At 33.4% G+C, this 13,166-nt stretch overlaps 1 protein-coding gene across 1 annotated transcript; it reads left to right on the top strand.

Annotated features, from left to right (window-relative positions):
• The first annotated feature begins 1,395 nt into the window (after positions 1–1,395).
• On the top strand, positions 1,396–8,010 carry LOC126706985 (ABC transporter G family member 1-like). The gene is made up of 8 exons (XM_050406573.1): positions 1,396–1,774; positions 3,188–3,267; positions 5,143–5,613; positions 5,713–5,799; positions 6,243–6,368; positions 6,492–6,686; positions 6,917–7,003; positions 7,180–8,010. Exons 1-8 carry the CDS (start codon positions 1,480–1,482, stop codon positions 7,864–7,866), a joined length of 2,028 nt encoding a protein of 675 aa, XP_050262530.1. The 5' UTR covers positions 1,396–1,479; the 3' UTR covers positions 7,867–8,010.
• The last annotated feature ends 5,156 nt before the right edge of the window (positions 8,011–13,166 follow it).

Raw genomic sequence — 13,166 nt, 5'->3', positions numbered from 1 at the left:
GAGGACTAGAATATAGAAGAAAAAAAAAAAAAAAAAAAAAAAACCCTCCAAATATGCATCCATGTAGTTTTAAAAATTTATAAATACTCAAAATTGTTGTTTTTAAATACATTAAAATGCAATCATTTACTCATAAAGACAAAAATAAAATAATTTCTTTTTTAATATTAAGCTGGTTAGGATTTTTTTTTTTGGAAGTTAGAGCATTCATAGTGGTGGTTCTAAAAATTTTAGCTATTAGCACATCAAAAAGCTACTTTATGTATTTTACCACCTCACTTTACAATACATCCAATATCAAATGTTCTATTTTTTATCACTTCATTTAAAATAATATAAACAATTCATTAAAATAATAAAGGAAGCGAGCAAATTTGAGTTTTTTAATTGAAGGACGAGATATAATCTTAATAATATATTGTATTTTATTTTTAACAACTTGCTACAGTCAACTAGTATTTATACTAGTTTACTGTAGTTGCAAAAAATTTAGTTTTAGCTTTTCCAATAACACATGATTTTTTGGTTCTTTGGTGGTAAAATAGTTTTTTTTTGGCTAAAATACAACACCATTGTGAATGTTTTTATTAAGTTTTTAGGTTGGATAATTGTTATTGAGGCTTATTGAGAAGAATGGCCCAACTACAAAAATGAAATATATTATAACTAAAAGAAAAAAAAAATGTACCCGGGGGGTTCAAGCCTCCATGGGCCCTCACCTGGGTCCATCTCTAGTTAATGCACACAATGTCCATAATTTCACTCAAAACGTTCATATATTTATCTACACTTAAAAAAAGTGAAATGAGTTTTGCACATCATCATTTTATTCAAGAAGGTGAATTTATCATTTATTAGAATTTGATTTTTTTTTTTTGGGGGGTGGGGGGGGGGGGGGGAGATGCTGTTAATTATTTCTTTTAAAAAAAACATTTATTGAGATAACATTTAAAAAAAATATATTGAAATAAGAATTATGAAATAAGTACAATCAATTATAAAATTATTTAATTTAAACCTAATAAGAAAGACTAACAATGAGTATAAATATAATTGTATAAAGGTATTTTTTTAAAATAATTTGGAATATAACTTGTGAATTACAAATTCATGGTTCCATTCATATTTATTTCATTACAAATTATTGTATTTCTTACAATACTTATTTCATGTAATCATCATTACATAGTATCAAACATATTTTTAATTTGTTTCAAATAGAAAAGTAAAAAGATAGAGGCATTTAAAAAATTTAAAAAAAAAAAATTGGAAAAGAAATGAATATTCAAAACACCTTCTTAATGAATAGATGATGTCATTTTAGTGACATCACTCTAAGAAGCTTCCAAGCATCATAAGTATGTTGAGGACAAATTGGTAAACAGGTGAATATATATGCAACCAGTTTCTAATGATTCTCCATGTAGAGAAGATACATAGCTGCCTTAAGACTAAATCTCTCTTACTCTTAATCTGATCATGGCCTCTCTCATTCACTCAACTTTCCAACCTAACACAAACCCAGAAATCAATACTGCAATACTAGAAATGGAAACCATTAATCGATTGCCAAGCAAAAACAAGGTGGTTCGGACTCAACTGGAGGATGGTGTTTTCTTGACATGGCAGGATCTGTGTGTGACGGTATCCAATAAAAAAAGTGGCACCAAATCGATCCTTCAGGGCCTATATGGTTATGCTCGGCCCGGGGAGCTTCTGGCTATAATGGGTCCTTCTGGTTGTGGCAAGTCTACACTTCTTGATACATTAGCAGGTAATAACAAACTCTTTTTTGAAAGCAATAAGCTAAAAGTTTTGTTGTGCGTTTCAAAACTTTTAAAACAATATAACAAACTCTCTCTCTTTCTCTTGTGCATGCGTGATTTGCATGTACTAATTCCTTGCTCTGGATGAGAACATTTGAAATATTAATCATCAAGTACTTCAAATTTTAATTTATGTCACTTTTGTAGGGTTTTCTTTTTGGATAATTATTACTTTAAAAAAATATGTTCAAAGGGGCAGAGCTGGCTCCAGGCTAGGCAAGTTAGGCTTAGGCCTAAGCCCTCACCAAAAAACAAAATTTTCCTTAAGAAAAAAAGCCTTACTTTTCATAGTTAAAGGCTCAAATTTTTATAATATTATATATATCTTCTAAAGGTTGTACTATTTTTTTTTATTAGTGATATACAAACTTTATTATTGGCTTACAAATTGCCATGTTATTAATCACAAAAAACGTGATATAAACATTCATTAATTAAATTGATACAGTTCATCAATGAGAGACAATATCACATTATATTTTGAACATTTTATAGTGCTTTTAATTAGCGCATTTTTCTTTTTCATTTTTATTAAGACTCTCAAAGTACAAGACCAATAGAGCCTTAACTCAATTGAAACCCTAAAATATTTCAAAAAGATGTTGCAAATGTGTTAAATCATCAATTATAGATTAATCTCCCCTAATAGTTTGAGACTTTGATTTTTGTAAACTAATATCCTACAAAACTATACACCAAATAATATCTATCTCTCTCTCTTAAAATCAAAATATAAAATTAAAAATTAGATTATAACTTTATTTAACTATGCATCGTCTTATATCCAAAATAAAGTATATTTTTCAATCACAATATATTTTTATTTCTTTTTATTAATATTTATAATTCAACTATGATATTCAATTCTTTATATGAAATTAACATTAGTCTAGTAGATATTATTTATGTATTTAATGTATCAAATTAACCTTAATTTAATTAGTATTAAATAATTTTGTTTAATTAATATTTACATATCAAAAGTCCCGCATAAAATTTTCGCCTTAAACCCCAAATTATGTTGGGCCACGCCAACAAAGGGTATAGAGTAAAGAGCCTATAAACAACAAAAGGTAGTATATAATTTCTAAGGAATTACTTTTGAACATTCATATCTTTTCTTTATAGTGCTCCATTGGCGTTTGACAGCCAACCTTTACTTCTCAACTTCGAGATGGGTGATCTTTGACAATCGTTTGTTTCTTTCTAAGCTCAATAAAAGGTTTCTTCTCCTGCAGTTGGGCTCCATTTGATTATGATCAAAACGGTTTCATGTATATACATGCGTTATAGTGATCGACTATAGAAATATAGAATAGTGCCTGTGAAACTATAACTAAGTTGTGTTTTTTGTATTGCAGGGAGGTTGGGTTCAAACATAGGGCAAAGAGGAGAGATTCTGGTTAATGGTCGTAAAAAGGCCCTTGCTTACGGAACATCGGTATGAAAAGAACGTTATATAAAACAAAAATAGCATTAGTACTCATTCTTTTATAAATACAATATGATTTTAAATGTATTATATTTGTTCCATTAAAATTGTTCTTTCCCACTACGTCAAGACATCAAAGATTTATTTTAGGTACAGACGGGATTGACTTTAACAATTGAATTAGAGTTGTTGAAGGATTTTAGTATATTACAATTTTTACAATATTAACTCTAATTACAAACTGATATATCACTATCATTAAAAAAGAAAAGTAATTTAGACAGTTTTTATTAAATTGTTAAAGACCAATCATATTTATTAATACGTCAATTTGTAGTTATTTTTTAATAATAAAACGGATAATAATTTTAATATTCTAAAAAATCATTTTATATTTTCATTTTTTTTTTTTTTGAGAAAGTTATATTTTTCATTTGATTAAACTGTACCCACAAAAAATACTACTGGATTATCAAGTCAATTGCGTTGTGCGCGGTTGCATTGAAGTCTTTTTCTTTCTTTCTTTAATTTTATCCCAAATAGTGTAAAGTCATTGTAGTTGGAAACCAAGTCATATTTTAAGGTTTTTATAGGTGAGTGTGTATCATGCAAGCAAGCATTAGTAAAAGTTATTGGACCCGCTGAGTGCAAGCAGGGAAATGATACCGCATGTGTCTAGGCCAAGAAAGAAAGACATAATGGCCCCATCCACCATATTCCCATCTTTAATTATGTTAGATTTGCAAAGTGTACATAGTTGATCATCCAAAAACCATAAGGTCTTATGCTCTACCTAACTTAAAATATCATTGATCCAAAACACTACCAGTACAGTTTGGAAGATCATTTTTGTATCTTTGAATTTTTTGGCCGTGTTTTAATTCAAAATATAAAAATTTATTGGAAAAACTTGAACTAAAAATGCATATATCAAAGGAGTAACTGGATTTATGACAAACTAAAGAATCACAGGCTTACATTTGTCATATAACAAGGGGTAGAGAAGTATAACACACCTAATGAGGAGCCCTCTATGAGAATGAGAGGAAGAAGCCACACTTTCCTGTAATGTCAAGAATGGAATGTCCATGTATGGTTTGGAGGGTGAATTACACCTCTTCGCTTGTACTCTCTCATTCCATCTTTGAGTAACCACCTCTAACACAAATGTGATATAACAATGGTTTTTATGTGATATATGTGTGTGTGCACGCGTGTGTGTTTGTATGTGAGAGAGAGTATTAGAATACATTTGATTTTAAAAGGTCAGACCAATACTAGTAAAGGATAGAGGCCTTTTTATTATGATCACTCAAAATGCAAGTTTGTCCCATTAAGCCATCTATAACCAACACAAAAAAGGTCCAATATTAACAAAACATGATGATCACTAATTCACTATTGAGTCCAATAGATGCTTAGTATAAAATACACACCAACCAATCCATATTTTATTAAATATACAAAAATGACAATGTTAGTGAACATATATAAGAACAGACTAACAAATTCTTCATAAGAATAATATTAATTAAAATTAAATGTGTATTACATAATAATAAAATCAACCCTTTCTAATCTTCTCAGGTTATATAATGATACGTATGTTAATCAGTAAAAGTTATCGCAATATTTAGTATCAAAATATTTAGTCTAATTATTACTTCAGCCCATGATTGTTAACAATTAAAAACCCTGCCTCTTTTATAAAAATAGTTGGAGAAACTCAACTGGAGCTACAAAACACAAACACACACTGCAAGATCATTATTGTTCTTTCTCCTAAAAGCTTTGGAAATTGCACTTAATCATTTTTTGTAACACATGCAACAAGATCAGAATATTATTCTAACTGTTTTCCTTTTTACACTCTGTTGAACATAGGCATATGTAACACAAGATGATACATTAATGATGACTTTAACTGTCAGAGAAGCCGTGTATTACTCAGCTCAGCTGCAATTACCCAACTCCATGTCAAAATCAGAGAAGAAGGAGAGAGCTGAAACAACAATAAAAGAGATGGGCTTGCAAGATGCAGTGGACACAAGAATTGGGGGATGGGGAGTCAAAGGCCTTAGTGGTGGGCAAAAGAGGAGAGTTAGCATTTGTATAGAGATCATAACACGCCCCAAGCTTCTCTTCCTTGATGAACCAACAAGTGGGCTTGATAGTGCAGCATCATATTATGTAATGAGCAGAATTGCAGGCTTAGGCCAAAGAGATGGGATTGGAAGGACCATTATTGCATCAATTCATCAACCCAGCAGTGAAGTCTTTCAGCTCTTCCACAATCTTTGTCTCTTGTCTTCAGGTAGAACTGTATATTTTGGTCCTGCTTCTGCAGCTAGTGAGGTAAATAATTGAAAATTTTCTTAATATTTTTGTACCATATATTCATATTAGAGTTGGAATAAGTTATTAACAAATCTAATTACTTCCAATTCAATGCAGTTTTTCACTTTAAGTGGTTTCCCTTGTCCCACTCACCAAAATCCATCTGATCACTTCCTTAAAACCATAAACAAGGATTTCCAACAGGTAAGACATTTCCTTCCTTGGAGACCCTTAGTAGTCCCAGTAGTATCCCACTCTTTTATATTTGATTTTGGTTGTATTGTACATTATGTATTTAACTTTTAACCTTTATTTCAGAATCATCATATATATATATATATATATATATTTTAAACTGTTAAACGGGTCTTTATTGAAAATTCATGAAATTGATGTCATTTTCTGACATAAAACTCGTGACATGGCATGAATTGCACTTGTCACGTTTATGTCAATACTCTTCATCCATCGGATGATGGTTAAGGACACCTTCAAAAAAAAGATTAAAAAAAAATATATATATATATATATATATATATATATATATATAGAGGATAAATTATGCATTGCAAACGTGAACTCAAATCCCTTTTTCAGTACATAAAAATAATAAGAAAACCTTATGAAGCTTATAAATTTTTGTGTAGGACGTTGAACAAGGTTTAGCTGGAGCAATATCGACAGAGGAAGCAATTGAGATACTTCTAAGCTCGTATAAATCATCAGAGAGGTACAAGCAAGTACGGAAACAAGTAGCTGAAATATATAAACAGGTGAGCAAGTAATAATTTACCTAATAGTGTAAGTTATTTCTGCATAATATGGTATACAAATTGATGACAATCACATGACCAGAGAAATGGAAAATAGTTTACTGAAATTTACTTTGGTTTCAGGACCATGGAGAATTGGAGACGAAGAGAAGCCACGCTAGCTTTCTTACTCAATGCTCTGTTCTAACGAGAAGATCTTTTGTGAACATGTATCGTGACCTAGGCTACTATTGGTTGCGCCTCGCAATTTATATCGCATTAGGTCTAGGCCTTGGTACCGTGTATCACAATATTGGGCATAGTTATGATTCAATTCAGGTAAGAGAGTACTAAAAAAAATCAGGAAAGAGAGAAACTATAAATAATACTATTTGGACAAACAAGAATAGAAGTATAAATTGATTTCATTCTCGCATGTCATATTAGAGGATTAAATTCATAATTTCTTAACAACTTAAGTTTTTGGAATAATCGGAAACTTAACATAGTATGACATGGCCTTATGAGGATGTTAAAATTGATAAACATTGTAATTTTGGTTGTCTCAGGCTAGAGGTGCATTGCTTTCATTTATAGCTTCATTCCTAACGTTCATGGCCATTGGTGGATTTCCTTCTTTTGTGGAGGACATGAAGGTATTTTAACTTATTTTGTGGTCCAAAAGTGTTGGTTGAATTTATGCAGATTGGTACTTTCACTAATGGCTTATTGAAAAGCTTAATTTGCTCAAATAAGATGCTCTTGATATTCGTTGCTCATATGTTTTTTTAGCATTATAAGTACTGATAAACTTTCTCCAATCATAACCTAGGTATTTGAACGAGAAAGATTAAATGGGCATTATGGTGCTGCTGCATTTGTTATTAGCAACACACTCTCTGCAGTGCCATACTTGATACTGGTTTCAGTTATTCCTGGAGCAATAGCTTATTACTTGCCTGAACTACGCAAAGGACATGAATATTTTTTGTACTTTGCTCTAGTGCTATTTGCATGTATGATGTTGGTTGAGAGCCTAATGATGGTTGTTGCGAGTATAGTGCCTAAGTACCTAATGGGCATAATAACTGGTGCTGGAATTCAAGGGCTAATGATATTAGTTGGTGGCTTCTTTAGATTGCCAAATGATCTACCTAAACCATTGTGGAAATACCCATTACATGAGATTGCTTTTCACAAGTATGCTTACCAAGGAATGTTTAAGAATGAGTTTGAAGGAGAAGTATATCCCAATAACAAAGCTGGAGGACCACCCATCATCACTGGAGAAGAAATTTTGAGAGATTTGTGGCAAGCTGAAATGGGTTATTCTAAGTGGGGCGATCTTGCCGTCTTGCTAGGGATGATAGCTTTTTATCGACTTATGTTTTTGGGCATCATCAAGGCTAATGAAAAGGTCAAGCCTATGATTAAGGCTTTCATTTCAAGGCCTCCTAAGCAAAATACACAAGTTACAGTGAATCCTTCTTCTACACCCTTACATAGAGAGATGATGTAGTGCAGGATTTTTAGCATAATGGATTCTACTTGAAAACAATCTATGTGAAGTTCTGCTTTTTCTTTTCGAAAGAAATAACTGGTTTGATTGGTAATGTTATAGGTTCTTATACAATCTTTCAAAAATTTAAAGAAAGTTGATGTAGGCTCTGTTTGTTTCGTTGTGAAATGCTATTTAGAAAACATATTAAGCATTTTCCAATATTTGCTTCCTCGTAAAAACTTGTCAAACATAAAACATTTCCGTTGATCAGAAAATGTGTGTAACAGTTAAAACGTTTTACCAAAAAATATGGGTTGGGTATGCCGATTTAGTGGGTTGTACATAGGGACGGACCCAGGATTTCAAGCTGGGGGAGCTGGAGATAAGCGAAAAAAAAAAAATTTCAAATACGCATCCATATAGTGGATAGAAATTCCTTCTCCAACATTATGCTCAAAATAATAAAACTCCTTCTCCAACACATATTTGTCATAATCTGTGAAATCTTGTGGATAGAAATTTTTTACTAACAAACAAAGATCACTACTTTTGAAAGATTTTAATGTCTCTCGAGGTTCTACACTATTTCTCACTTCTTTTTAATTTATAAATTTATCTAATTTAGCATTATGAGTTAACGATAGGCGCAAGTGAATCACTATTATTTTCTTAAATTTGTGCGACAATTTTCTATATTATATGATTTCTTTTTTTTCTTTTGTCTTTGGTCTTTGCCTTTGTCTTGTCTCCATATTTCAAACACTGACCCAATCCCACTATCGACACTATAAATTTATTCTGCACTACTAACAAAAACTTTTCTTAACTTTACCTTCTTCTTTTTTTCTTTTTCTGTCAGACACTATACTAATATATTCTCTAATCTTTACAAACATTATATTAGGTTTTGAAAGAAAGGAATCAAAGGATAGATTAAATATCTATGAACTATGAATGCTGGAGCAGTGGAGCAACAAAGCTGGGCTGGGCTGGGCAAATTGAGCAACCGGCGACGACGGCAAGATGGGTCTCGGCGTCTCGCATGGCAGCGTTGGTGTGTCTTTTTCCGGTTTAGGTATGTGATAGGACAGCTCTCTTAGTCTCGGCGTGGGCGTGGCCAACTCGCTACGCTGGGCTGAGCAGCGACGTCACAGTGTAGGCGTGGATAGCTCGCCTCTCCCTTTCTTTTCTTTTCTTTTCTTTTTTCTTTTTTTCCTTCGTTTTTGGCTTTTTTGTTTGGTTTTGGAGTCTTCAACTGACTGCTAGTTTTACTTTTCTTTTTTTCCTTTTTCTTTTTAAGGTTTTCCTAGGCTCTTGCCTCTTGGGTTGGCCAGCTAGGTTGAGGTGAGGGAGGGCCCAGAGCTAAAAACCAAGGGGGGCTCGAGCTAAAAACCAAGGGAGCCCAAGCCCTTTTTTGAAAATTTTACATACTAAAAAAATATATTTTGGGCCCAGGGGGGGGCCCCGGGCCCCCTTAGGCCCCCACCTGGGTCCGTCCCTGGTTGTACATGGAGGTAGATTGGGTTGTGAGATTGGAACATGTTTTCACTGAACGCTTTAATGGGAATCGAATCCCAGATTTCTTATTCATCGACAAAAGATTTTACCAATTTAATTAAGAAGAAGTCACTATTTCAGCCATATCGGAAAAACTAATGACATTTTAGTGACATCACTCTAAGAATCTTCCCAAAAAACAAAAAGACAAAAAAAGAAACTTCCAAGCACCATAAGTATATTGAGGAGAACAAGAAGGACAAGTAGGTAGACAAGTCAATATGTACACAGCCAATATCTAATGATTCTCCATTTAGAGCAGTTATATACTAGCCTTTCCCTCCGCACTACCTAAAACTAAATCTCTCTCTACATATAAATAAATAAATAATCAATCTCACTTTAAATCTGGTCATGGCTTCTCAACCTAACACAAACCTAGAAATCAATACTACAATATTAGAAATGGAAACCATTAATCGATTGCCAAGCAAAAACAAAGGAGGTGCCTTAAATCCTTCAGGGTCTATTTGGCTATGCCCCGCCTGGGGAACTTCTGGCTATAATGAGTCCTTCTGGTTGTGGCAAGTCTACACTTCTTGATGCATTAGCGGGTAATAACAAAGTCTTTTTTGAAAGCAATAATCTAAAAGTTTTGTTGTACTTGTCAAAAACAATATAACAAATTAACTCTCTCTCGTACATGTGTGATTTACATGTACTAATTCCTTGCTTTGAATGAGAATACAATAATTTGAAATATTAATCATCACCCAAAACATGTACTTCAAATTTTAATCTATGTCACTATTGTAGGTTTTTTTTTTTTTTTTTTTTTGATAATTCGATAGTTGATGGTGGAATGATTTAAACTTTGATCTCTATAAAAGCATCAAAAGGTGTCAACTAATTAAATTAAGCTTGACCATAGTTATAAATTGCTTCCAAATTAGAGGACTTCACCAAAATAAGAGATCACCATCGGACATCACATGCTTACCAGACTTTGCATGAATCGTAGGAAACGTAAATATATATGTTAGCTAGGGATTCCAGGCTTTTGCCCCTATTGGGAAAAATATTTGGCATTATGCCTCTGTTTCCAAACTATATAGGGGCGTGCCCCTGTTTCGATACTCGATGTCCATAAAATCGAGTTACTTTAATAACTCAACTATTAAGAAGCCGAGTTCTGGGTAGGTTCTTGCCACAGTGGTGATTTAGCATGGCTTTTGGGAAATAAAATATTATAAGGTACAGTTCATAACTCGGCAATAGGGAAACCGAGTTACTCTAGAACTCGATTACTCTGAAATCAAGTTACTGACAGGATTTCAAATCACCTATTTGCACGTGAAGCTGAACCTGATGAATGGAAAATCAAGTTATTAACATATACTCGGCTCTGGTATAATCGAGTTGTTTTGCTATTTACTTCGCACCTACACAGATCAGCTTTTCATGCAACATTACATTAGATTTTCCTCATCATTTTCAAATCAGCTTCTCCTCATTTTTAGAATTTTCTGCCGAAAGTTGGTGTTATCTCTCTATCATCTCAAGTGAGAAACTCATTTTCTTCTTTGAAATTCATAGAGAATTTTATTGTGTAGGTAAAAGTAGTTGTAGATATTATAAAAGTTTATCAACCATAATGTATGTTTTTGTTAGAGAAGAATTTTCATTTGATAGGTTGTATTACTTGTGCTTTGGTATTTTCTTGAATGAGTGTTATGTGAGTACATTAGGGTTACATTAGTTGTTTGGTGCTACAAGAAATGTACAATAATCTATAGAAACGGTGATGAGTGTTATGTGTGTACATTGGGTTATATTGGGTCTTTGCTGGTGTAAATTTCATTGACAAAAAATGAAAATCTTTATATTTGCTAAAACTAATGAACAGTTAATCTTTAGATTTACAAAAGTTGAATGTACATACTAATCATTGGTCAAACATTAACAACTATCACCTTATTGCACACAACGTGTAGACATTAACAACAATGTCTAATGTTTATGGTCAAATGTGAGTGTTAGTATTTCATTTTTAGCATGTAATAGTACACAAATTTATGAATGTCTTTGTTGTGTACCATTTTATGCAGCATTACATTATTTACCAACAATTGATGCACACTGTTAACTTAATCATTTGATGTTATTGTATTCAACGTCAATGTCTAGTTCTGGCAACCCACAACTTTATAGGCCTCACGATGTGTTCACTGCTATGGGTCGTTGCTGGGTATTGGAAGATGAGTTCAGCTATCCAATCAATTTGAATCTGTGAAATAGTGCTTACGTTCACAATACCATGAGACAAGAGTGGACTTGGTTATTTCGTGAACAGTAAATGTTTTATGATGAGTTGGTTGGTTATAAGTTGCCAATGCCTCGGCAACTCCAGCAACTCGCATCGCAGATGCCCAAAGACACCATCAACGAACTTCGTAAAGCATTGAACCGCATAAGAGAAGAAAATAATCGAATGAAAATACGTCTTAATCAATATTGGACCCAAGTCGAGATTTGAGAGTCAGTGGAGTGTAAGTTGTACGAGCACGCACAATTCATGCAATCACTTCTTGCTGATCCCATTTTTCAGTCAGACATGGAGATGTCAGATGAGGAGTAATCGTGTCGTGGTGTCGTGGTCTAACAGAGAAAAACAAGCCACACTCAAATCAGAGTACATGCACAAGCAACACTAAACTCAGATTAAATGCAAAGGGGAAAAAAATTGAACTGGACATGTAGAAATTACCTTAATACGTTTCTAATAATTTAACTCTAAAGATGGATTGGGTTGAGCTTCGGCTATGGTGAGAGCGAAAAGGTGTGGGTTTGGATTAAGCTTCAGAAAGGGTCTACTGAACAGTTTGGTTTGGGTACATGTAGAAATAAGAGAACATGAAGATGCGTTGAACTTGGGAAGGGTCTACTGAACAGACTGAGGATGGCTACTAATCGGACTGAGGAAGGGAGAGAAACTGCTGAGGAAGGGAGACAAACTGTTTTAGAGATGTTACATTCAAAATTCCTTTTTATTCTGCACATAACTCGGTTTCCCCATTGCCGAGTTATAAACAGTAATGCGGGAATATTTTAATGCGAAAAGGCCAAGGTGGCGATCCAGCGTGGCAAGAACCTACCTAGAACTCGGCTTTGTAATAATCGAGTACTGTAAGTAACTCGATTTTATGGAAATCGAGTATTGAAACAGGGGCACACCCCTAAATAGTTTGGAAACAGGCGCATATTGCCAAATATTTTGCCCAATAGGGGCAAAAGGCTGGAATCCCCTATGTTAGCCCTTAACATACTTTACACAATCTTTATTTAGAGCATCCGCATCAGTAGATGCAAAATTTATGTCTATTTTTCAAAAAAAAAAAAAAAAACATACGTTTTCTATTTTACACACCAATTTTTACAAAACACACACATCAATTTATCTATTCTACCATCTATTTTATTTAAATAATAATATTTCTTTAATTTTTTATTATATCAAACAAACAACTACCCAGCCCCACCCACCTCTTTCTTTCTTTTTCTCATGCTAACCCTCTCTTTTTCTCTGAACCATCTCCCTCTTTCTTGTTCTCCTTTTCCTTCTTCCTTCTCTTTATTCTTTCTTCTTTTTCTTCAACAGATTTCTCAAACTCAAACCAACCTCACCGCTGCCATCATCACACTGCCGCCATCATCACACCACCGCGAACAACCCAAGCAAGCCCCAGTTATAGCTACCCACCACCGCCTCCTCCGATCTTGATGTAGTGCTACCACGGTCCTCACTTGACTTCATCTGGGTT

This window comes from Quercus robur, chromosome 11 (genome assembly GCF_932294415.1).
Source record: "Quercus robur chromosome 11, dhQueRobu3.1, whole genome shotgun sequence".
NCBI classification, from domain to species: Eukaryota; Viridiplantae; Streptophyta; class Magnoliopsida; order Fagales; family Fagaceae; genus Quercus; species Quercus robur.
This window is presented reverse-complemented; position numbering and strand designations above follow the sequence as displayed.

What these genes read in the sequence shown, in the direction of transcription:
- LOC126706985 (XM_050406573.1), top strand. Translation starts at nt 1,480, where the DNA reads ATGGCCTCTCTCATTCACTCAACTTTCCAACCTAACACAAACCCAGAA. An exon ending in CCCTTGCTTACGGAACATCG is followed by an intron (nt 3,268 to 5,142) that starts GTATGAAAAGAA and finishes TGTTGAACATAG; the next exon opens with GCATATGTAACACAAGATGA. An exon ending in TAAACAAGGATTTCCAACAG is followed by an intron (nt 5,800 to 6,242) that starts GTAAGACATTTC and finishes ATTTTTGTGTAG; the next exon opens with GACGTTGAACAAGGTTTAGC.